Below are 25,601 nucleotides of genomic sequence, written 5' to 3'. Positions count from 1 at the left end.
CACCTGTTTGACGCAGGCTTCTATCCAGGAAGCAACTGCAGGTGACACGGAGACGGACTCAGCGGGTCGGGCAGCATCTGTGGGGAAAGGTCCCGACCCAAAACGTCACCCATTCCTTCCCACAGATGCCGCCTGACCCGCTGAGTTTCTCCAGCACTTTGTGTCTGACTTAGGCAGATGTTCTGTTTAACAACATCGAAGGTAGACAAAAATGCTGGAGGAACTCAGCGGGTGAGGCAGCATCTATAAGCGAAGGAAATATTGGCCGTTTCGGGTCGAAACCTTCTTCAGACGCTCTGCTCGGTTTCCCTCGGGGCAGTCCAGAACCAGGGGTCACAGTTTAAGAATAAGGGCTCGGCCATTTAGGACTGAGATGAGGGGGAAAAAAATCACCCAGAGAGTTGTGAATCTGTGGAATTCTCTGCCACAGAAGGCAGTGGAGGCCAATTCACTGGATGTTTTGAGAGTTAGATTTAGCTCTTCGGGCTAACGGGATCAAGGGATATGTAGAGAAACAGGAACGGGGTGCTGATTGTGGATGATCAGCCGTGATCATATTGAATGGCGATGCTGGCTCCAAGGGCCGAATGTCCTACTCCTGCATCTATTGTCTATGTTATCAAACCCGCGTAACATGGCGGCTCCAGCATCACGCATACACACAGAGTGCCGGAGTCATTCGGCCGGACAACAACCCACCTGAGCTTCCTCTGCCGGGAGGAAACTGGAGGAGCAGCGGTCGTTTACAGCCTACATCATGAATATTTGATGTCTCCACTTTCTAGTAATCTCCCCGCTAGCCGGGACAGATATGTCCCGTCCCCTCCTTCCGACGCTCATGTTCCACCCCGTCCCCCGACAGACGTGCTGACCCGTGTATGACAGGCCACTTTACCAATGGTCACTAAGTGACCTGCAGGTGACCTAACCCGAGTAGAGAGGTCTCGACCAGCAAACCATATAACCATATAACAATTACAGCACGGAAACAAGCCATCTCGACCCATCTAGTCCGTGCCGAACACGTATTCTCCCCTAGTCCCATATACCTGCGCTCAGACCATAACCCTCCATTCCTTTCCCGTCCATATAATTATCCAATTTATTTTTAAATGATAAAAACGAACCTGCCTCCACCACCTCCACTGGAAGCTCATTCCACACAGCTACCACTCTCTGAGTAAAGAAATTCCCCCTCATGTTAACCCTAAACTTCTGTCCCTTAATTCTCAAGTCATGTCCTCTTGTTTGAATCTTCCCTACTCTCAATGGGAAAAGCTTATCCACGTCAACTCTGTCTATCCCTCTCATCATTTTAAAGACCTCTATCAAGTCCCCCCTTAACCTTCTGCGCTCCAAAGAATAAAGCCCTAACTTGTTCAACCTTTCTCTGTAACTTAGTTGCTGAAACCCAGGCAACATTCTAGTAAATCTCCTCTGTACTCTCTCTCTCTCACACAAACCATTGTGAAGCAAGGACTCAGACGCGCAGACTCTTTATCACGGAGATGTTTTATTGAAGAGCGGACATGAATCGTTCCAGCGAGGGTCACTATGGATCAGCCACACCGAAGCCCCGGACCGTCTCCACCGGCACCGTGTCCTGTGTGTGACCGACAACAGCAGCTCAGTTCCAGTCGGTACAGAGAGGGGCGAGCGGACACTGGGACTCAGTCTGTGTACCTGCACCCCGACCGCTCACCACATCCCAGCCACACGTCCACTCCGGCAGTGACAACCCCACCCTCCACCACCCCTCCCTCCCTCCTTCTCGAACCTCCATCCCTCCCCTCCCCCCCGCCTTCTTACGGCTTGGTCCCTCGCTCCTCACCCTCCCTTCCACCCCCCCCCCCCCCCCCCCCCCCCCCCCCCCCCCCCACACCCCCCCCCCCCCTGGCCCCGTTGTCACAGTACCTTGTTACGGTTTCGGTAGCTGATATTGTCAAAGCCGAAGGTTGCCCGAAGCTCGTTCAGGCTCCGACCGAAGCTGGCGCTCCTGTTTTTGTACCAGTACATTGTGGCCACAGCGAGACCCAGCAGCAGAACCACAACAAGGATCCCAGCAACAACAATTCCAGCAGTGTTGCCCGCACCTGTCATCACACACACACACATACCAGTCAGCACAAACTCCCCAGACAGGGGGGGGGGGGGGGGGGGGGGGGGGGGGGAGACAGTGAGAGGTGGGGGAGAGAGGTTTCAGTTAGACAGACAACCACTGGTAAAGCCATGGCTCGTTGCTTCTAGGAGTCGAGAAAATGTCCTCAATACAACTTCAGAATTCCCTCGCTCGTCTCGACCGCGCTGGAGATTTCCGCGGGCGCAAGGAACAAATGACCTAAAGTTTGCGTTGAGTAAACTGAGTCCTCGTCTTACACTGGCGTTTTGTGAGAGTGTTTGGATCCCGGTATCCAGAGAGGAGTCAGCGGCCGACAGGTGAACGGCCCGCAGTAACTAGTGCCTCTGTCGCCGCTGGAAGAACTGACACCTCTACTCCCCGGGTCGGGCGCTGCCTCCTCGATCCCGCTGCTCGGCGGCGGCAGACTAGGATTCCAGAGCATCACCGATGCCTCACCTCAGCTCCTCATCCCCCGCCGCCTGTCCGGATAATGTGACCGACGTTGGCTGAGCTGAAGTTGGGATCCACCCACTCACAAAACTCGGTGTACGGCGAGGACTCAGTTCACTCAAGGCAAACTTGAGGTAATTTGTTCCTCCCCGCTCCCATCCATCCCAACCACAGCGCAAAAGTCTAATGTGTAGGAGGCGTGAAGGAGGCTTCTATCCAGAGGTCCGCGGACGGGAGTGTCGGCCGAGGTCCGCAGTCAGCGCGGAGGGGAGTCGCCGGCCCCAGCTCGACTCTGCCTGTCCTGTCGAGTAACTCCAGCGTTTTGTGCCGACCTTCGCTGGTCCCGAGTTGGGCTGGAGAGGGAATGGGATGAAACACCACGTACCCCCGACAGCCTGGTCCGTGTTCACGCCGAAACAGTTGACGCCAGGCCGGTAATCCACGTCGTCAATGGCGATGTACCCCGTCTCCCCGGCATTCGATTTTTTCACCAGAAACCCAACCTGAGGTGGGACACAGCCGTCAGCATCACACAGCCTCCCCCCACCTCCTCTACCCCCCTCCCCTACACACCTCCCCACCGCCGCCCCCAACCGCAAGCAACCAAAAACCACAACCAAACCCATAACGACACCAGAACACCAACCCACGCAAAGCCCCCACCCCCAAACCGAAGAGCCTCCACATCCAGGCCAAACAAAACCACCCCCCACAAACCCACAAACGAAACCCCACCCACCCAAACCTACACCAAACCTACCCCCCCCCCAACCAACCTCCCCCCCAAACCTCCACCCCACCCCCTCCTCCCCCCAACCTCCACCCCACCCCCTCCTCCCCCCCACCTACCTCCCCCCACCTCCATCCCCCCCACCTCCTCACTCCACTCCCACCTCCCCTCCCCTCCCCCTCACGCACCCCCCGGAGGTGGGGTGGGGGTGAAAGGACGTGACCAGTGCTGACCTGGAAGGACTCTGCGCTCGCCACAGTTAGGTTCACTCCCCGCCACTGGTCGTTCGCTCCATGTTTGGCCTCCCACAGGGTCGTTTCCTGGTCGGCGACCAACTGGAAAAACTTCAGTGGCCCTTGCGCTGCAGGCAAAGCACACGGGACTGTCCACGCGGGTCACACACGGGTCTGTCCACGTGGGACCGTCCACGCGGGTCACACACGGGACTGTCCACACGGGACTGTCCACGCGGGTCACACACGGGACTGTCCACGCGGGTCACACACGGGACTGTCCACGCGGGTCACACACGGGACCGTCCACGCGGGTCACACGCGGGACCGTCAACGCGGGACCGTCCACGCGGGTCACACGCGGGACTGTCCGCGCGGGTCACACGCGGGACCATCCACGCGGGTCACACACGGGACTGTCCACGCGGGTCACACACGGGACTGTCCACGCGGGTCAGGGAGGCGGTGAGGGTGGGGGGAGTGAGGGTGGAGGGGGAGGGAGGGGTGAGGGTGGAGGTGTGAGGGAGGGGGTGGGGGGGGGGGGTGAGGGGGAGGGAGGGGGTGAGGGGGGGGGGTGAGGGGGAGGGAGGGGTGGAGGGGGTGAGGGTGGAGAGGGTGAGGGTGGAGGGGGTGAGGGTGGGGGGTGTGAGGGTGGAGGGGTGGAGGGGGTGAGGGTGGGGGGTGTGAGGGTGAGGGGTGAGGGGGAGGGAGGGGGTGAGGGTGGAGGGGGTGAGGGGGAGGGAGGGGGTGAGGGTGGAGGGGGTGAGGGGGAGGGAGGGGGTGAGGGTGGAGGGGGAGGAAGGGGGTGGGGGTCTCACCGAGCTGCTGGGGTATCTTGGTGCGATAGTAGAAGGTGAGGCAGGAGCCCTTGGTGGGCGGCAGGTGTTCACTGAGGAGCCGAGCGGTGTCTGTGACGCTGACCGTCGCCATGTCCACAAACACAGAGTGACCTGTAGAGAGAGGAGGTCCTTCATTCACATAGAACCCCCGTGCGCTTTGACCCCGCGCCCTCCGACTGACACCACGACAGCGGTCAGAGGCTGTTCAGTCAGGCCGAGGGAACGGTGTCCACCGGACTGGTCATTGTACCTCCGGCCACTGGCCACACGAAGGAGCTGGGTCCCGGTGCCCCGCCTGGCTGCCACGGGCCAGGGTGAAGATGACTGGACCGGCACCCCAGGGTGCTACACCGGCCGGCACCCTCACCCCCCCCCTTTATGCTCACACCCCCCAAGTCCTTTCCCACCCCCCCACCCCCAGAGAGGTGGGAACAGGGGGGGGGGGAGATGGGGAGAGAGATGCTCTCCCACTGCCCCTCCCGACCTGATCAGACTGACCCCTGACCTGGTCACAGTGGGCCAGCCCCACCTGCCTATTGCCAGTTTTGCTGCTGAGCCGGCCCGAGTTTGGCCACTGACCAGTGCGTGAGGCAGGGTGCCCACCCACCTTCAGGGGTGCCCAGGGTGTGGTCAGTAGCCGGAGTCTTGTAGTGACCGGGCACCGAGCTGCTGCTCCAGTTCCAGTCCACGGTGTCCATCTGGTTCAGAACGTTCCTCCAGCCACATAGTCCGGCCTCAAAGTTACAGGTACCTGGGGAGAGAGGGGGAGGGTCACTGACCAGTGTCTCCCCACCCATCCCCCATCCATTCATCCCCCCACCCACTCACCTGGCACCCATCCCCCACCTGGCACCCTTCCCCCACCCACTCACCTGGCACCCATTCCCCACCTGGCACCCTTCCCCCACCCACTCACCTGCCACCTTCCCCCCACCCATCCTCCACCCACATCTGCGTCAGGGGGTCGGTGGGTGAGGGGTCGGAGGGTGTGGGGGTCAGTGGTTGGGGTCACTCACCCGGACGCGGACACCGCGAGGGTTCCAATACGAGGTCGTCGATCGCGATGTACGAGGAGGAAGCTCCGCCTCCGGCCGCTTCAAACACCAGCTGCAGGGACAGAGTATTGGTCAGCACTGGTGACTGGCAGTGACCCAGTGGCCCCCACCCCCAATAACCCCCGCCCCCAGTCGGCACTGTCGGTGGAGGTGCCGGTCAGTTACCCTCCAGACATGTGCACCCCACTCTGGCCAGATCATGATGCATGGGGGTCGTGTGAAGGGGAGGGGGAGGGGCGGTGTGGACGCTCAGGGTGGTGTGGCGCTACCGGTCAGTTACCCTCCAGCCGTGTGCCGTGTGCACCCCCACTCTGGCCAGGGTCCACGTCTGGAGCGGGCCAGTGTCCAGGGTCCAGACCAGACGCTTCGTCTCCAAGTCTTCCTCCATGTAGACGTCCAGCGAACCTGTTGGAGCAAGAACCGGAACATTCCGTATATGGGGGAGGGGTCTGTACCCGTGGGGGGAGGGGTCTGTACCCGTGGGGGGAGGGGTCTGTACCCGGGGGGAGGGGTGTGTACCCGGGGGGAGGGGTCTGTACACGGGGGGAGGGGTCTGTATCCGGGGGGAGGGGCCTGTACACGGGGGGAGGGGTCTATACCCGTGGGGGAGGGGTCTGTACCTGGGGGGAGGGGTTTGTACACGGGGGGAGGGGTCTGTACACGGGGGGAGGGGTCTGTACATGGGGGAGGAGTCTGTACATGGGGGGAGAGGTCTGTAAATGGGAGAGGGGTCTGTACATTGGGGGAGGGGTCTGTACATGGGGGGAGGAGTCTGTACATGAGGGGAGGGGTCTGTACATGGGGGAGGGGTCTGTACATGGGGAGGGGTCTGTACACGGGGGGAGGGGTCTGTACCCGGGGGGAGGAGTCTGTACCCGTGGGGGGAGGGGTCTGTACCCGGGGGGAGTGGTCTGTACCCGGGGGAGGGGTCTGTACACGGGGGGAGTGGTCTGTACCCGGGGGGGAGGGGTCTGTACTCGGGGGAGGGGTCTGTACTCGGGGGGAGGGGTCTGTACACGGGGGGAGTGGTCTGTACACGGGGGGAGGGGTCTGTACACGGGGGGAGGGGTCTGTACCCGGGGGGAGGGGTTTGTACCGGGGGAGGGGTCTGTACCCGGGGGGAGGGGTCTGTACACGGGGGAGGGGTCTGTACACGGGGGGAGGGGTCTGTACCGGGGGGAGGGGTCTGTACCCGGGGGGGGGGGGGTCTGTACACGGGGGAGGGGTCTGTACACGGGGGAGGGGTCTGTACCGGGGGGGGAGGAGCTTCAACCTGATCTAACTTTATCTGTGATGGGTCAGATAAGGGGGAGGTTTAGTTTCTCAAACCTGTACTCACTGAGGGGGGCAGAGTGACCTGTGGGGTTACCTGGGGACAGGTGGGTGGGGGTCAGGCTGTTACCTGGGCTGTTGGTACTGGTGTGAGTGGGGCATGGGTGAGGGAGTAGGCAGGATAGGTGGGGATAATGGTGATGAGGGTGGGGGGGGGGGGGGTTGTGTTCAGGGTGGGGGAAGGGGGTTACCCGGGGACAGGTGGGTGGGGGGTCAGGCCGTTACCTGGGCTGTCGGCACAGGTGTGGGCACGGACATGCAGCAGGTGGTGGGGGTGGGGGAATAGGCAGGGTGAGGGGGGGACAAGGACAGTGGGGGGTTCAGGGAAACACAGAAAAACATGTGCAGGAGCAGGCCACTCGGCCCTTCGAGCCAGCACCGCCATTCAATATGATCATGGCTGGTCATCTAAAATCAATACCACGTTCCAGCTTTCTCCCCATAATCCCTTGATTCCTTTACCCAAATAACTAAATCTAACTCCCTCTTGAAACCATCCAGTGAATTGGCCTCCACTGCCGTCTGTGGCAGAGAATTCCACAGCTTCACAACTCTCTGGGTGAAAATGTTTTTCCTCATCTCGGTCCTAAATGGCCTCCCCTTTATTCCTAAACTGTGACCCCTGGTTCTTGACTCCCCCAACATGGGGAACATGTTTCCTGCATCTACCCTGTCGAATCCTTTAAGAATTCTACATGTTTCTATAAGATCACATCTCATCAATCAATCAATCGATCGATCGATCGATCGATCAATCAATCAATCAATCAATCAATCAATCGGTCGATCGGTCGATCGATCAATCGATCGATCAATCAATCAATCAGTTTTATTCGTCACCCTTCTAAATTCCAATGAATACAAGCCAGTCGACTAATTCTTTCATCATATGTCGGTCTCGCCATCCCGGAATTAACCATCTGAACCTACGTTGCACTCCCTCAATAGCAATAATGTCCTTCCTCAAATTAGGAGACCAAAATTGCACACAAAACTCCAGATGTGGTCTCAACAGGGCCCTGTACAACTGCAGTAGAACCTCCTTGCCTTATCTTAAATCCTCTCGCAATGAAGATCAACATGCCATTAGCTTTCTTCACTGCTTGCCGTGCCTGCTTGCATACTTTCATTGACTGGTGTACAAGCACATCCAGGTCTCATTACACCTCCCCTTTTCCTAATCTGACACCATTCAGACTATAATCTGCCTTCCTGTACTTGCCACCAAAGTGGATAACCTCACATTTATCCACATTATACTGCATCACCCAACCTATCCAAGTCATCCTGCAGCCTCATAGCATCCTCATCGCAGCTCACACTGCTTTGTGTCATCCGTACACTTGGAGATGTTACATTTAATTCCCTTGTTAATATAGTGCCCTCCATAATGTTTGGGACAAAGACCCATCATTTATGTATTTGCCTCTGTACTCCACAATTTGAGATTTGTAATAGAAAAAAATGCATGTGGTTAAAGTGCACATTGTCAGATTTTTTATACATTTTGCCTGTCGGCGCTGGTGTGGGAGGGGTGGGAAGGGGGGGGGGGGCAGGGGGAGGGTGGTTCAGGTTGGGGGAGGGGAGGGGGGTTACCTGGGCTGTCGGCGCTGGTGTGGACACGGAACTGTAGGCAGGCGATGTCCAGGGGGTTTTGGGTTTCTGACACCAGCTGCAGCCGCTGACCGGTGGGGAGTGGTCGGTGGCTGGTGTTGGCCAACATGTAGTGTCCTGCAGCAAATACCATCGGTCAGTCGTCTGCCCAGTGGGAACCCTGACCTCCGGGGCAATGGACCCGGCCCTGCCCCCCCCCCCCCCATAGCCCCCCTCCACCGAACCACCCTCCAAACCCCCCATGGCCCACCAAGGGCATGGGGTGGGGGAGCAGCAGGGAGCCACCCTCTCCCTCTACACTGCCCCAGTGAGGTGCTGCCCCCTCCACACGGACGTGGTACCGCCTGAGGCCGGCATGCACAGAGGTTCCCGACGAGGCTACAGCCCCCCTCCCCCTCCCCCTCCTACCCCACCACCCCCTGTGCTGGAGTAACTCAAGCAGCATCTCTGGAGAACATGGACAGGTGACATTTCAGGTCCTGAAGCACAGTTACTCCAGCACTTTGTGCCTTTTTTTGTAAACCAACATATATTGCAATAGGTAGCAAGGTGAAAAGTAAAAGTGGCAGGCCGGAAAATCCAGGGCAAAAATCAAAAAGGGCCACTTTTCAACATAATTGTATAAGGGGTAAGAGTGTTGTAAAAACAAGCCTGAAGGCTTTGTGTCTCAATGCAAGGAGCATTCGTAATAAGGTGGATGAGTTGAATGTGCAGATAGCTATTAATGACTATGATATAGTTGGGATCACGGAGACATGGCTCCAGGGTGACCAAGGCTGGGAGCTGAACATCCAGGGATATTCAATATTCAGGAGGGATAGAGAGAAAGGAAAAGGAGGTGGGGTAGCGTTGCTGATTAGAGAGGAGATTAACGCAATGGAAAGGAAGGACATTAGTTTCGAGGATGTGGAATCGGTATGGGTAGAGCTGCGAAACACTAAGGGGCAGAAAACGCTGGTGGATGTTGTGTACAGGCCACCTAACAGTAGTAGTGAAGTTGGAGATGGTATCAAACAGGAAATTAGAAATGCGTGCGACAAAGGCAAAACCGTTATAATGGGTGACTTCAATCTACATATAGATTGGGTGAATCAAATTGGCAGGGGTGCTGAGGAAGAGGATTTTTTGGAATGTATGCGGGATAGTTATCTAAATCAACATGTAGAGGAACCAACGAGCGAGCAGGCTATTTTAGACTGGGTATTGAGTAATGAGGAAGGGTTAGTTAGCAGTCTTGTTATACGTGCCCCCTTGGGCAAGAGTGACCATAATATGGTTGAGTTCTTCATTAGGATGGAGAATGACATTGTTAATTCAGAAACAATGGTTCTGAACTTAAAGAAAGGTAACTTTGAGGGTATGAGACGTGAATTGGCCAAGATTGACTGGCAATTAATTCTAAAAGGGTTGACGGTGGATATGCAATGGAAGACATTTAAAGACTGCATGGATGAACTACAAAAATTGTTCATCCCAGTTTGGCAAAAGAATAAATCAGGGAAGGTAGTGCATCCGTGGATAACAAGGGAAATCAGGGATAGTATCAAAGCGAAGGATGATGCGTACAAATTAGCCAGAAAAAGCAGCATACCGGAAGACTGGGAGAAATTCAGAGACCAGCAGAGGAGCACAAAGGGCTTAATTAGGAAAGGAAAAATAGATTATGATAGAAAACTGGCAGGGAACATAAAAACTGACTGCAAAAGTTTTTATAGATATGTGAAAAGAAAGAGATTAGTTTGCCGGAAATAGCAGGGGACCGCGGGTCAAAGGAGTTGGAGGAATTGAGTGAAATCCAGGTTAGCCGGGAAGTGGTGTTGGGTAAATTAAATGGATTAAAGGCCGATAAATCCCCAGGGCCAGATAGGCTGCATCCCAGAGTACTTAAGGAAGTAGCTCCAGAAATAGTGGATGCATTAGTAATAATCTTTCAAAACTCTTTAGATTCTGGAGTAGTTCCTGAGGATTGGTGGGTAGCAAACGTAACCCCACTTTTTAAGAAGGGAGGGAGAGAGAAAACGGGGAATTACAGACCAGTTAGTCTAACATCGGTAGTGGGGAAACTGCTAGAGTCAGTTATTAAAGATGGGATAGCAGCACATTTGGAAAGTGGTGAAATCATTGGACAAAGTCAGCATGGATTTACAAAAGGTAAATCATGTCTGACGAATTTTATAGAATTTTTCGAGGATGTAACTAGTAGCGTGGATAGGGGAGAACCAGTGGATGTGGTGTATCTGGACTTCCAGAAGGCTTTCGACAAGGTCCCACACAAGAGATTAGTATACAAACTTAAAGCACACGGCATTGGGGGTTCAGTATTGATGTGGATAGAGAACTGGCTGGCAAACAGGAAGCAAAGAGTAGGAGTAAACGGGTCCTTTTCACAATGGCAGGCAGTGACTAGTGGGGTACCGCAAGGCTCAGTGCTGGGACCCCAGCTATTTACAATATATATTAATGATCTGGATGAGGGAATTGAAGGCAATATCTCCAAGTTAGCGGATGACACTAAGCTGGGGGGCAGTGTTAGCTGTGAGGAGGATGCTAGGAGACTGCAAGGTGACTTGGATAGGCTGGGTGAGTGGGCAAATGTTTGGCAGATGCAGTATAATGTGGATAAATGTGAGGTTATCCATTTTGGTGGCAAAAACAGGAAAGCAGACTATTATCTAAATGGTGGCCGACTAGGAAAGGGGGAGATGCAGCGAGACCTGGGTGTCATGGTACACCAGTCATTGAAAGTGGGCATGCAGGTGTAGCAGGCAGTGAAGAAAGCGAATGGTATGTTAGCTTTCATAGCAAAAGGATTTGAGTATAGGAGCAGGGAGGTTCTACTGCAGTTGTACAGGGCCTTGGTGAGACCACACCTGGAGTATTTCGTACAGTTTTGGTCTCCAAATCTGAGGAAGGACATTATTGCCATAGAGGGAGTGCAGAGAAGGTTCACCAGACTGATTCCTGGGATGTCAGGACTGTCTTATGAAGAAAGACTGGGTAGACTTGGTTTATACTCTCTAGAATTTAGGAGATTGAGAGGGGATCTTATAGAAACTTACAAAATTCTTAAGGGGTTGGACAGGCTAGATGCAGGAAGATTGCTCCCGATGTTGGGGAAGTCCAGGACAAGGGGTCACAGCTTAAGGATAAGGGGGAAATCCTTTAAAACCGAGATGAGAAGAACTTTTTTCACACAGAGAGTGGTGAAACTCTGGAACTCTCTGCCACAGAGGGTAGTCGAGGCCAGTTCATTGGCTATATTTAAGAGGGAGTTAGGTGTGGCCCTTGTGGCTAAGGGGATCAGAGGGTATGGAGAGAAGGCAGGTACGGGATACTGAGTTGGATGATCAGCCATGATCATATTGAATGGCGGTGCAGGCTCGAAGGGCCGAATGGCCTACTCCTGCACCTAATTTCTATGTTTCTATGTAACATCTGCAGTTTCTTGTTTGTATATATTGTGTGCAGTGCCCACAGACCAGTGTGTACAGTGTCCCAGTGTGTACAGTGTCCCAGTGTGTGAGGCCAGTGTGTGCCATGTCCCAGTGTGTGAGACTAGTGTGTACAGTGTCCCAGTGTATAAAGTGTCCCGGTGTGTACAGTGTCCCGGTGTGTATAGTGTCTCCGTGTGCACACTGTCCCAGTGTGTGAGGCCCGTGTGTATAGTGTCCCAGTGTGTACAGTGTCCCAGTGTGTACAGTGTCCCAGTGTGTGCCGTGTCCCGGTGTATACAGTGTCCCAGTGTGTGCACTGTCCCAGTGTGAGAGGCCAGTGTGTACAGTGTCCCAGTGTGTACAGTGTCCCAGTGTGTGAGGCCAGTGTGTACAGTGTCCCAGTGTGTACAGTGTCCCAGTGTGTACAGTGTCCCAGTGTGTGCAGTGTCCCAGTGTGTATAGTGTCCCAGTGTGTGCACTGTCCCAGTGTGTGCAGTGTCCCAGTGTGTGCAGTGTCCCAGTGTGTGCAGTGTCCCAGTGTGTGCAGTGTCCCAGTTTGTGCAGTGTCCCAGTGTGTGAGGCCAGTGTGTACAGTGTCCCAGTGTGTACAGTGTCCCAGTGTGTGAGGCCAGTGTGTACAATGTCCCAGTGTGTGAGACCAGTGTGTATAGTGTCCCAGTGTGTGAGACCAGTGTGTATAGTGTCCCAGTGTGTGCACTGTCCCAGTGTGAGAGGCCAGTGTGTGCAGTGTCCCAGTGTGTGCAGTGTCCCAGTGTATGAGGCCAGTGTGTGAGACCAGTGTGTGCAGTGTCCCAGTGTGTGAGACCAGTGTGTGCAGTGTCCCAGTGTGTGAGGCCACTGTGTGAGGCCAGTGTGTGCAGTGTCCCAGTGTGTGCAGTGTCCCAGTGTGTGCAGTGTCCCAGTGTGTGCAGTGTCCCAGTGTGAGAGGCCAGTGTGTGCAGTGTCCCAGTGTGTGAGGCCAGTGTGTGCAGTGTCCCAGTGTGTACAGTGTCCCAGTGTGTAGTGTCCCAGTGTGTGCACTGTCCCAGTGTGAGAGGCCAGTGTGCTCTGTTTGTGGGGGTGGTGCAGCGGTGAGGATGGGAGGGTTATGCTGACCTTGCCCTGTCCCCAGGGTGCTGTCGATGGGCGGCCGGTTCTTGGTTCTTGTCCCCGAGTCCCCGCTCTCCCGCTGCCAGGTCCGGGCTCCCGTCGATGTGAAGGAACAAGAGTCGGCTTCAAAGCTGCAGAACTGCTGTGGCTCACAACTCCCTCCCACCACACTGATGTCATCAATGGCAATGCTCCCCGAACCGTCTGTCCTGCTCCCTTCAAATATTAACTGCAACCAACACAAGATGCCCATCAGTGTGGGCTGACCACTGAGTCTGGCCACGCTGGTCAGTGTGTGAGTCAGGGTTGGGAGTCGGGGTCAGGGTTGGGGGTCAGGGTTGGGATTCGGGGTTGGGGTTCGGGGTCAGGGTTGGGGGTCAAGGTTGGGGATCGGGGTCAGGTTTGGGTTGAGGTCAGGGTTGAGGGTCGGGGTCAGGGTTGGGAGTCGGGGTCGGGGTCAGGGTTGGGGGTCAGGCTTGGGGTCAGGGTTGGGGGTCAGTGTTGGATTCGTGGTCGGGGTCAGGGTTGGGGTTTGGGGTCAGGGTTAGGGGTCAGGGTTGGGGGTCAGTGTTGGGTTCATTGTCGGGGTCAGGGTTGGGGTCGAGGTCAGGGTTGCGGGTCAGGGTTGGGGGTCAGGGTTGGGGTCGGGGGTCGGGGTTGGGTTCGGGGTTGGAGTCAGGGTTGGGGTCAGGGTTAGGGGTCAGGACTGGGGGGTCAGTGTTGGGTTCGTGGTCGGGGTTGGGGTTGGGGGTCAGGGTTGGGGTCAGGGTTGGGGTACATTACCTGGAAGTATCGGAGTTGGGGGGCGATGGTCAGGTACCCACGTCTCCACTCGTTGCCCTGCGAGGCCGCTCGGCTCCACAGCAGCGCCTCCCCTTGGCCACGCTGCTGCACCTTCAGCCTCAGGTCACCTGTGGGGTCATGGCTTCACTCACAGATACTCCCCCCATAGACACCGATCGGCGGGAGGGGGGGGGGGATGGGGGAGGGTCTGAGGGGGGGGGGTGGCCAGGGATGCGGCCAGTGAGGGGCGTGGCTAAGAGGGTGCAGGGGGCGTCTGACCCCATCTTCTTGGACGGCCACACACGCCCAGCTCCTGGACCACACTGACCACTCCGTCCACACTGACCACTCCGTCCACACTGACCACTCCGTCCACACTGACCACTCTGTCACTGCATCCCAGCCCAGGCACAGGGTCGTAAGGCCATTCGGCCCATCAAGTCTACTCTGCCATTCAATCATGGCTGATCTGTCTCTCCCTCCTAACCCCATTCCCCTGCCTTCTCCCCATAACCCCTGACACCCGGACTAATCAATAATCTATCTATCTCTGCCTTCAATATATCCACTGACTTGGCCTCCACAGCCGTCTGTGGCATAGAAATCCACAGATTCACCACCCTCTGATTAAATAAATTTCTCCTCATCTTCCTAAAAGAACGTCCTTTAATTTTGAGGCTGTGACCTCTAGTCCTAGACTCTCCCACTAATGGGAACATCCTCTGCACGTCCAATCTACCCAGATCTGCCCAGGGGGACTGGAGGGTACAGCACCGAGCAGTCCGATCCCAATGGGGGTCAGTGTGTAGGTCAGTGGGGGGTCAGTGTGTAGGTCAGTGTGAGGGTCAGGGTGAGGGTCAGTGGGGGGTCAGTGTGTAGGTCAGTGTGAGGGTCAGGGTGAGGGTCAGTGGGGGGTCAGTGTGTAGGTCAGTGTGAGGGTCAGGGTGAGGGTCAGTGGGGGGTCAGTGTGAGGGTCAGTGGGGGGTCAGTGTGTGTGTGTGGGTCAGTGTGAAGGTCAGTGTGAAGGTCAGTGTGAAGGTCAGTGTGAGGGTCGGTGTGAGGGTCAGTGTGAGGGTCAGGGTGAGGGTCAGTGGGGGGTCAGTGTGAGGGTCAGTGGGGGGTCAGTGTGTGTGTGAGGGTCAGTGTGAAGGTCAGTGTGAAGGTCAGTGTGAGTGGACACCAGCTTGTTTCCAGGTGTGTTTAGTGGGTTGACTGCTGACTTACCGACCTTGGGGCCGTACATGTAGTACCAGAAGGCCAGGCATTGGTGACAGGCGGAGGCTGTCTGTAGCCGGGAGATGAGACCGGCAGTGGCCTGAACGTGGTTCCCTGACGTCGGACCCACGAACAGGTAGTGACCTGTGGTGAGGAAAGGAAGATGCAGGGTGAGTGCTGAGCGGCAGCGTAACGGAGACGGTGAGAACACATTCAATGTACAAGCCTCCACTGACATTTTGTTGGAACAATTCGCACGAGACGCTAGTGGCCATCAAACAGTAACTACTTTATTCGCAATAACTTGCCAGGCAAGAACAGTCAAGGAAGAGCCTGCTCTCCAGATTCAAAACATGCAGTATTATTAAATTATGTTTGATAGCATCGAAGCAAGGTTAGCCACGCAGTTATTTACAAGGTTAACTATTGTGATCCAGAGTTCAGTAACTTTCCACTGAACACCAGGCTTCTTTATTTATGATGGAAGATTAGGGTGTCTGGATTTATCCTTAAATTCATAAGTTCTTTGTCCCAGGCAGACTTATTTTATTTTACCCTATGGGCTGCCTGCGCCAGGAATGTTTAGCCTTTCACTGGAGTAACGATTCCCACTGAGTGATGACAGACACCAGTTCTTCCCACAATTTATTCTAATGTTGTATCAACTCTGACCAATCCCCAGTGTACTCACTCACCCCAGTGTACACACATCCCAGTGTACACACACCCCAGGGTACACACTCACCACAGTGTACACACTCATCCAGTGTACACACTCACCCCAGTGTACACACTCACCCCAGTGTACACACTCACCCCAGTGTACACACTCACCCCAGTGTACACACTCACCCCAGTGTACACACACACCCCAGTGTACACACTCACCCCAGTGTACACACACACCCCAGTGTACACACACACCCCAGTGTACACACACACCCCAGTGTACACACTCATCTCAGTGTACACACACACACACCCCAGTGTACACACACACACCCCAGTGTACACTCACCCAGTGTACACACAGACACCCCAGTGTACACTCACCCAGTGTACACACACACACATCCCAGTGTACACACTCGCCCCAGTGTACACACACACACCCCAGTGTACACACTCACCCCAGTGTACACACACACCCATGTACACACACCCCAGTGTACACACATCCCAGTGTACACACATCCCAGTGTACACACACACACCCCAGTGTACACACACACACATCCCAGTGTACACACACACCCCAGTGTACACACACACACACACACACACACCCCAGTGTACACACCCACTCCTGTGTACACACTCACCCTGTACGTTAGGCCATTACGTTGTATTTCTGTAATTGAACATGGAATTCTGTCACACTGATCACTCTGCCCCCGGACACATGACTCTGATTATATTATTTAACTGTTGGTGATTTCACATGTGGAAGGTGCAGGTGTATTTGGTCTCAGTGGGAAAGTGTTTACCACTGGGGTGCCCTTACCTCTCGCGTTAATAGTGTGATCGTACATTGGGGCCTGGTCTGTTGTGTTCCCGCTGCCCACCGTCCAGTTGGGACTCAGCGCTCCATTTACTTCCCATTCACACAAATCTACTTCAAAATTGCAGGAGATTGCTGCAAGAAAACAGACAGCTTTAGCCCACAATAAGTGTAGTGTCAGTACTCCCAGTGTGTACACGCTCACCAGTGTACACACTCTCCCAGTGCGTATATTCCCCAGTGTACACACTCACCAATGTACACTCTCCCCAGTGTACACACTCCCCGGGGTACACACTCATCAGTGTACACTCACCCCAGTGTACACACTCACCAGTGTACACACTTACACACTCACCATTGTACACACACTCCAGTGTACACACTCCCATCAGTGTACACTTCCACCAGTGTACACACTCACCATTGTACACACACTCCAGTGTACACTCACCCAGTGCACACTCTCACCAGTGTACACACCCCCCAGTGCACACACATTCCAGTGTACACACTCCCCAGTGCATTAGCCCAGGGCTGGCACTGGCTGGAATAGGTCTGGCACCAGAATGGTGCGGTGATCTTTAGCAGGGAAGGGCTTAACCCAATGTTCTGGTCTGACAGTAGATGGAGCAACCATCAAGACTACCTTTAGTGTAAAATCAGGCCCAATAAAAGCATGATTAGCTAATTTACTGCTCATGTCCACTCCTCCTTATCTCACTGCCCCTCCCTGTCTACATTCCTCACTGTCTCCTCACCACCCACTGCCATTCGGCCCATCGAGTCTGCGCCAAACGGCGATCACCCCGTACCCTAACACAATTTACAGAAGCCAATTAACCTAAAAAACCCGCACGTCTTTGGAGTGTGGGAGGAAATTGGAACACACGGAAAAGACCCAGGTGGCCATGGGGAGAAATGTGCAAACTCCGTACAGACAGGACCCGTGGTCGGGATCAAACCCGGGTCTCTGGCGCTGTGAGGCAGCAGCTCCACCCGCTGCGCCACCGCGTTTTCTGGCAAGTGTAGATGAAGTGTAGAAGTTACCAAGAAGTTCAGGCCAGTCATCTATATCCCTTGACTCCGCTATCTTTAAGAGCTCTATCTAACTCTCTCTTGAAAGCATCCAGAGAATCGGCCTCCACTGCCCTCTGAGGCAGAGAATTCCACAGATTCACAACTCTCTGGGTGAAAAAGTTTTTCCTCATCTCCGTTCTAAATGGCCGACCCCTTATTCTTAAACTGTGGCCCCTGGTTCTGGACTCCCCCAAAATCGGGAACATGTTTCCTGGCTCTAGCGTGTCCAAACCCTTAATAGTCTTATATGTTTCACTAAGTATCCCTCTCATCCTAAATTCCAGAGTATACAAGCCCAGCCGCTCCATTGTATCAACATCGTGGAGTGAGTGGGAGGTTGTGTGTGGTGCTGCTGGCAAAGTAAGATCACTAAACATGGCTGGGGGTTACACTAAAGGTTTCAGATAGATTGCCATTCACCTCCCAGACAGGCAAACCCTTCTCATTGCGTTTTCCCAGTGGCTTCACCCTCAGTTTTATCCACCCACCCTGTCACAGTCACATTGTTGATGCGATCTGTCTCAGTAACCAATTAGCCTCAGCTCTTCCCCGTCTTCTGGCACAAAGTCCTGACACTTAATCCACCATCATCCCAGACCTTGGAGCTGGAAAAGACGCTTGACACCTTTAAACACCTCCATTATATCGCTCTACAATTGGTGTCGTTCAAATAACAGAACACACACACTATTCAAGTCCTTGCCGAGTACGTAACAAATTAAAGAATTCTAGCGTTCTAGACCATTCCTAAACCCAGCAAAAGGAAAGACGGGTTAAAAATGAGCAAGAACTCACCCCAGAGACGACATGGGAGTAGCAGCAGTGACAGAAGATTGCAGAGAGACATGGGGAAGCTCTTGCTGTGTAATGACTGCGTCTCAAAGCAAGCAGGGAACGGCATGCACTTTGATAAAAGGTGAACTTTAATCATCTTTAACAACCCCTATTTCACTGTCAGCTTGGTTTTTATCAACACCTGCAGTAACTTTAACCTCAACTGCATTGCTTTGCTTAAACTATGACAGTTTAAAAAAATAATCTTTGTACATTTTTCAACATCTAGTGTCAAGGCCAAGATTTATCACCCATCCCCAATCACTGCTGATGCGGCGGTGAGCTGCTGCCTTGAAACGCTGCCGTTCCGCTGATGAAAGCATTCCCACAGGAGGGGGTTCTGGAGCTTCAACCCAGCAACAATGATCTCTGCAGATGCTGGTTTACACTGAAGCTAAATGTTGGTGTAACTCAGCGGGACAGGCAGCATCTCTGGACAGAAGGTGGGGAGACATTTCAATAAACTTTGAATGCCCAGCCCAACTTTGACTTCTCAAAATGCAACGCCCCACCTTTATCTGCATTAAACTCCATCAACCAATCCTCAACCCATTTGCCCAGCTGTAATTTCTATGATAAAACCCAATTTAGTGCAAACAAGAGTTTTTAAGGAATGTGGAGAGACACTTGATGGTCAGCATGTTTCTGTGCTGTGTCACTCGGTATCAGAGACACAATTGCCAGCCCTGGTAATGCCCAGCCTGGAGCTGGTCCATGCATCAGCTCATCAGCAGGGGTGCTGATGCCAATCCTAGGGCTGCTTTGGTGCCTCTCATCCAAGCAACTGCACCCATCCCCCCCCCCCCCCGTCTGTGACTCCACTTTAACCTGGACCTTAGCCGACTTTTCCCACAGTGGCCCCAAGGTTGTGGGGTTGCTGAGCACCCCTATCTACGGGGCCAGGATGATTCACCTCCAATAACACAACCATCTTTCTCTGTATGAGGCACAACTTCAACGACTGCCCCTGGTGCCCACTGACTGCAGTCTTTCATATTTCCACATTTCCAATTGCACGGTGGGTATGGACTGTGGGGGCTTTGCAGGTAAAGGTGCAGGGTCTGTGTGGACGCACATGTGTGGGTGGCGTGTGTGTGTATGCATGAACGTGTGCGCATGGTGTGTGTGTGTGCGTACACGTGTGTAGGTGGCATGTGTGCGATTATGTGTGTGGGGGCATGTGTGCGTATACGTGTGGGGGCATGTGTGCGTATACGTGTGGGGGCATGTGTGCGTATATGTGTGTGGGTGGCATGTGTGCGTGTATGTGTGTGGGGCATGTGTGCGTATACGTGTGTGGGGGCATGTGTGCGTGTGTGTGTGGGGGCATGTGTATGTGTGTGGGGCATGTGGGCGTATACGTGCGTGGGGGCATGTGCGTGTATGTGTGTGGGGGCATGTGTGCGTATACGTGTGCGTATACGTGTGTGGGGGCATGTGTGCGTGTATGTGTGTGGGGGCATGTGTGCGTGTATGTGTGTGGGGGCATGTGTGCGTGTATGTGTGTGGGGGCATGTGTGCGTGTATGTGTGTGGGGGCATGTGTGCGTGTATGTGTGTGGGGGCATGTGTGCGTGTATGTGTGTGGGGGCATGTGTGCGTACACGTGTGTGGGGGCATGTGTGCGTACACGTGTGTGGGGGCATGTGTGCGTGTATGTGTGTGGGGGCATGTGTGCGTGTATGTGTGTGGGGGCATGTGTGCGTGTATGTGTGTGGGGGCATGTGTGCGTATACGTGTGTGGAGGCCATGTGTGCGTTCACGTGTGTGGGGGCCATGTGTGCGTACACGTGTGTGGGGGCCATGTGTGCGTACACGTGTGTGGGGGCATGTGTGCGTGTATGTGTGTGGGGGCATGTGTGCGTACACGTGTGTGGGGGCATGTGTGCGTGTATGTGTGTGAGGCATGTGTGCGTGTATGTGTGTGGGGGCATGTGTGCGTGTATGTGTGTGGGGGCATGTGTGCGTACACGTGTGTGGGGGCATGTGTGCGTGTATGTGTGTGGGGGCCATGTGTGCGTGTGTGTGTGGGGGCATGTGTGCGTACACGTGTGTGGGGGCATGTGTGCGTGTATGTGTGTGGGGGCATGTGTGCGTGTATGTGTGTGGGGGCATGTGTGCGTGTATGTGTGTGGGGGCATGTGTGCGTGTATGTGTGTGGGGGCATGTGTGCGTGTATGTGTGTGTGGGGGCATGTGTGCGTGTGTGTGTGGGGGCATGTGTGCGTACACGTGTGTGGGGGCATGTGTGCGTGTATGTGTGTGGGGGCATGTGTGCGTGTATGTGTGTGGGGGCATGTGTGCGTGTATGTGTGTGGGGGCATGTGTGCGTGTATGTGTGTGGGGGCATGTGTGCGTGTATGTGTGTGGGGGCATGTGTGCGTGTATGTGTGTGGGGGCATGTGTGCGTGTATGTGTGTGGGGGCATGTGTGCGTGTATGTGTGTGGGTGGCATGTGTGCGTACACGTGTGTGGGGGCATGTGTGCGTATACGTGTGTGGGGCATGTGTGCGTATACGTGTGTGGGGCATGTGTATGTGTGTGGGGGCATGTGTGCGTATATGTGTGTGGGTGGCATGTGTGCGTGTATGTGTGTGGGGGCCATGTGTGCGTATACGTGTGTGGGGGCATGTGTGCGTGTATGTGTGTGGGGGCATGTGTGCGTGTATGTGTGTGAGGCATGTGTGCATGTATGTGTGTGGGGGCATGTGTGCGTGTGTGTGGGGGCATGTGTGCGTGTATGTGTGTGGGGGCATGTGTGCGTGTATGTGTGTGGGGGCATGTGTGCGTGTATGTGTGTGGGGGCATGTGTGCGTGTATGTGTGTGGGGGGCATGTGTGCGTGTATGTGTGTGGGGGGCATGTGTGCATACACGTGTGTGGGGGCATGTGTGCGTATACGTGTGTGGGGGCATGTGTGCGTGTATGTGTGTGGGGGCATGTGTGCGTGTATGTGTGTGGGGGCATGTGTGCGTGTATGTGTGTGGGGGCATGTGTGCGTGTATGTGTGTGAACCAAGTTCCTCTGGCGCCTCCCAGAGAGCTGCCTATCTTTGAGCAGAACAAGATGTAGTATTGGTCTTTGACATGAAGATTTACAACATGCTGCTTTATCTCTCCTTGATATCTTGTAAACGTTGTGTTGGGGATGGCTGGCCAAAGTTCAGTTGTAAAATAGGAGATAACCTGGGAGATGCGTGATCAGCAAGGCTCAGCACAGAACCAAGACACACAGCAGTGACAAACAGCCCTGTGCCCATGACCCTGGTCCTGCAGCTGAGGCACCTGTACTGGACCATCTGACACCTGTGGCCATTACAGGTAGGGGGCATGATGTCCATGGCCCTGGTACCAGAGGCATTTGTGGCCACCACTGACTGGGGGCAGAGTGCCCACGGCCCTGGTATTGCAGGCCTGTAGATGGGGCACGTGGTCACTACTGTGGGGGGGGGGGTTCCCTGGTACCTGAAGGCCTGGTACTATGCCCTGGTACAACAGACTCTAGTGTGAAGGACAGCAGCATTTTCATTGCACGTTTTGTCAGCTCAGGATGCCTGTGGGGACCGTGGACAATGAAGTTCAGTGCATTAGGGTCAGGGTTTGAAGCAAGGTGCCAGTGCAGAGTTGCACCCCTGCAGTACACTCTTGCAACCTTCAGCCAAGGAGGAATCCACGGAGGTGTCGTAGGAATATCGTTGGTGCATTGGGACGCAGTGCCGCCTACAATGAGGACCAACCACACTGATGTTTGGCATGGCCTGTGTGGCTGATTGCCTGTGGCTAAGGTCAAAAGGACCAGACACACCCAGCGACAGGTGAACTAATGCTGAATAAATAGTTGACTCTTTTCAAAAAAATGTTCCATGACAATTTTTGTTCCTTTGTAAATGCCAATTCCAATCCAACTCATAGAAACAGAAAATAGATGCAGGAGTCAGTCATTTGGCCCTTCATAGAAACATAGAAAATAGGTGGAGGGGTAGGCCATTCGGCCCTTCGAGCCTGCACCGCCATTCAATATGATCATGGCTGATCATCCAACTCAGTATCCTGAACCTGCCTTCTCTCCATACCCCCTGATCCTTTTAGCCCAAGGGCCACATCTAACTCCCTCTTAAATATAGCCAGCACCGCCATTCATTGTGATCATGGCTGATCGTCCCCAATCAATAACCCGTGTCTGCCTTCTCCCCATATCCCTTGATTCCACTAGCCCCTAAAGCTCTATCTAACTCTCTCTTAAATTCATCCAGTGATTTGGCCTCCACTGCCCTCTGTGGCAGGGAATTCACAACTCTCTGGGTGAAAACGTTTTTTCTCACCTCAGTCTTAAATAAAGGCTTCCCCTTTATTCTAAGACTGTAGCCCCTGGTTCTGGACTCGCCCAACATTGGGAACATTTTTCCTGCATCTAGCTTGTCCAGTCCTTTTATACTTTTATATTTTTCTATAAGATATCCCCTCATCCTTCTAAACTCGTGAATACAAGCCTAGTCTGTGGCAGAAATTCCACATATTCACAACTCTCCGGGCGGAAAAGCTTTTCCTCATCTCAGTCCTAAATGGCCGACCCCTTATTCTTAAACTGTGACCCCCTGGTTCTGGACTTCCCCAACATGGGGAACATTTTTCCTGCATCTAGCCTGTCGAATGCATAAATAATTTTATATGTTTATATAAGATTTCCTCTCATCATTCTGAATTCCAGTGAACTCAACCTACAAGTTCACAGACGACACCACCCTAGTGGACCGGATATCGAATAGCGATGAAACGGCGTTCAGGAAGGAGATTGAGAACCTTGTGTCCTAGTGCCAGGACGACATCCTCTCCCTCAATGTCAGTAAGATAAAGGAGAGTGGTCTACCCACCCAAATATGCATTGATGGTGCCGAAGTAGAGATGGTCGAAAGCTACAAGGTCCTGGGAATAAATATCACCGGCAACTACTCCTGGACCATCCACATCGAAGCAACGACCAAGAAAGCACACCAATGCCTCTATTTGCTTAGAAGGCTTAGGAAGTTCGGCATGTCCCCAACAACCCTCACCAATGTCTACAGATGCACCGTAGAAAGCATTTTATTGGGATGCATCACAGCTTGGTTTGGGAACAGCTCCATCCAAAAGAGCATGAAATTGCAGCAAATTGTGCACAGCCCAGATCATCATACAAAGCAGCCCCCCTTCCATAGACTCTATTTATACCTCATGCTGCCTCAGCAAGGCCAGCAGCGAAATAACCAGTGATAGCCACATATCCCTGGTCACTCCCACTTCCATCGGGCAAGAGGTATGAAGATTGAAAAGACATATGTCCACATTCACATGTGTGGGGGGGGGGGGGGGGGGGGGGGTGGTGTGTGGGGGGGTAAGGGGGAAACCGCTTTGATCGCCTCCTCCACGGAGAGGTGACTTTTTCCATGTTGCCTCCCTCGTGGCCTAACATCGGGGGTCGCCGGAGGGGAGCACTCCGTTTGCTGGCCCGAGTCGGCCTGAAGCCACGGTCTGCAGAGCTCCAGCTGGCGCAGCATCCGGAGTCTGGGATCCTTCGTTGGGGACCCGGGAGGAGAAGAGCTCCGACCGCTGGCCCGCGGCCTACTTCTACCGCAGGTGCGGTGAGGACTTACCATCCGGAGCGGGGTCCCTCGCCGGGGATCCCTGAAGAGGAGCTCCGACCGCCAGCCCTGCGGTCTGCGATGCTTCTTGCTGCGGCGGGGACTTTAGATCTTCGACCGTTACATTTTTATTGTGCATTGTGTATTCTTTTTTTATTGTACCGCTGCTGGCAAATTCATTTCACTGCACTTTATGTACAAGTGACGAATAAAACTTGACTTGATTTGACTCGACTCTCACCAGCTAGAGACCAGTCCTTACCTTCCATCTACCTTATTGGAGACCTTTGAACTATCTCTAATAAGACTTTACCTGACCTCAATGTTATATCTTACACTACATATTGTGCCTTTACCCTTTATCTCTGGACTGTGGACAGCTTGGTTGTAATAATGTATAGTCTTTCTTTGACTAGATAGCACTCCAACAAAAGCTTTTCACTGTTCCACAGTACACATAACAATAATAAACTAAACTAAAATGCAATAGGAGGGATCAATCAATGATGTTTTATTGTCATGTGTGCACTGCAGTGAAATTCTTTTTGCATAGATCGCACATGCACGAGCAAAGTACACGGCTGGTCCTAATCTGACCACCAACACCGTCCACACCAGATGCAAGTTCTTGTGTCTTGTACCCGGTCACAAACATGATGAGCAATATGTGTGATGTTCTGCATCTTTACAATCAGAATCTGTTCTGCAGTAGTTCAACTGCTCCAAGTCACACACACTGGCACTGTATAATTACTGCACCGCAGTAGTACAACTGCTCCAAGGCACACACACTGGCACTCTGTATAATTAGCACGGAGAGGCATTAATACTGGAGCAGTGCACCTTCTAATTCGGGCTCCAAGTATGATGTTGTCACACATCTCAGAGCAGCTGCAGGTCAGACATGGGCTAACGTTCCCTCCACTGTCCCAGTGAGGTCCACTGTCAAAGTGGGGATGCCACAGGCACCCTGAAGCTGCTGCCTCTCCACGGTCCCCATGTGGGAATCCCTCAAATATAGGCACTGTAGTGATTCCACCACCTCCTCTGGCAGCTCATTCCAGATATCAACCATTCTGTGTAAAAAAACATCTCTTAAACCCCCATTAAAACTTCTTCCACTCATCCTAAATCTATACCCTCTTATATTGATACCACGACCATGGGCAAAAGATTCTAATTACCTTATCTGTGTAGTTTAAATTTAAATATCTCTTATCAGGTCAGCCACCTTCGCTCAGGGAAGCCCAGCCTATCTAATATCTTCCCATAACTAAAGTCCTCCAATCCAGGTACAATCCTCTCTACTCCCTCCAGCTCCACGAGTAGACTCTACTATCCCCACCAGTAGACTCTACTTCTCCACCAGTAGACTCTACTATCCCCAGCTCCTCCAGTAGACTCTACTTCTCCACCAGTACTCTACTATCCCCAGCTCCTCCAGTAGACTCTACTATCTCCAGCTCCACTAGTAGACTCTACTTCTCCACTAGTAGACTCTACTTCTCCACTAGTAGACTCTACTATCTTCACTAGTAGACTCTACTATCTTCACTAGTAGACTCTACTAGACCCAGCTCCACATACCCTCCCTGCAGTGAGCTGATTGGAACTCTGTGCAGGTGATCCACTACAGCTTTTGTACAGCTGCAACACAG

General features: G+C 53.7%; 1 protein-coding gene across 1 annotated transcript; it reads right to left on the bottom strand.

Moving 5' to 3' along the window:
- Positions 1 to 1,493: 1,493 nt before the first annotated feature.
- On the bottom strand, positions 1,494 to 16,717 carry mamdc4 (MAM domain containing 4). Its single transcript, XM_033048876.1, has 13 exons — positions 16,419 to 16,717; positions 14,924 to 15,058; positions 13,700 to 13,827; positions 12,923 to 13,145; positions 8,355 to 8,489; positions 5,707 to 5,831; positions 5,388 to 5,478; positions 4,979 to 5,122; positions 4,351 to 4,482; positions 3,533 to 3,660; positions 2,955 to 3,072; positions 1,915 to 2,093; positions 1,494 to 1,603 (listed from the first exon to the last, which is right to left on the bottom strand). Exons 1-13 carry the CDS (start codon positions 16,444 to 16,446, stop codon positions 1,553 to 1,555), a joined length of 1,617 nt encoding a protein of 538 aa, XP_032904767.1. The 5' UTR covers positions 16,447 to 16,717; the 3' UTR covers positions 1,494 to 1,552.
- Positions 16,718 to 25,601: the final 8,884 nt, after the last annotated feature.

Source organism: Amblyraja radiata, chromosome 32, assembly GCF_010909765.2.
Source record: "Amblyraja radiata isolate CabotCenter1 chromosome 32, sAmbRad1.1.pri, whole genome shotgun sequence".
NCBI classification, from domain to species: domain Eukaryota; kingdom Metazoa; phylum Chordata; class Chondrichthyes; order Rajiformes; family Rajidae; genus Amblyraja; species Amblyraja radiata.
Note: the sequence above shows the minus strand (reverse complement) of the source record. Positions and strands in the feature narration are given on the sequence as shown.

Coding starts and splice junctions, on each gene's coding strand:
- mamdc4 (XM_033048876.1), bottom strand. CDS start 16,446: ATGTACGATCACACTATTAACGCGAGAG. Junction 8,490..12,922: donor CACCCTGGGGACAGGGCAAG/GTCAGCATAACC, acceptor TATTTGCTGCAG/GACACTACATGTTGGCCAAC. Junction 3,661..4,350: donor CAAGATACCCCAGCAGCTCG/GTGAGACCCCCA, acceptor CTTTGCCTGCAG/CGCAAGGGCCACTGAAGTTT.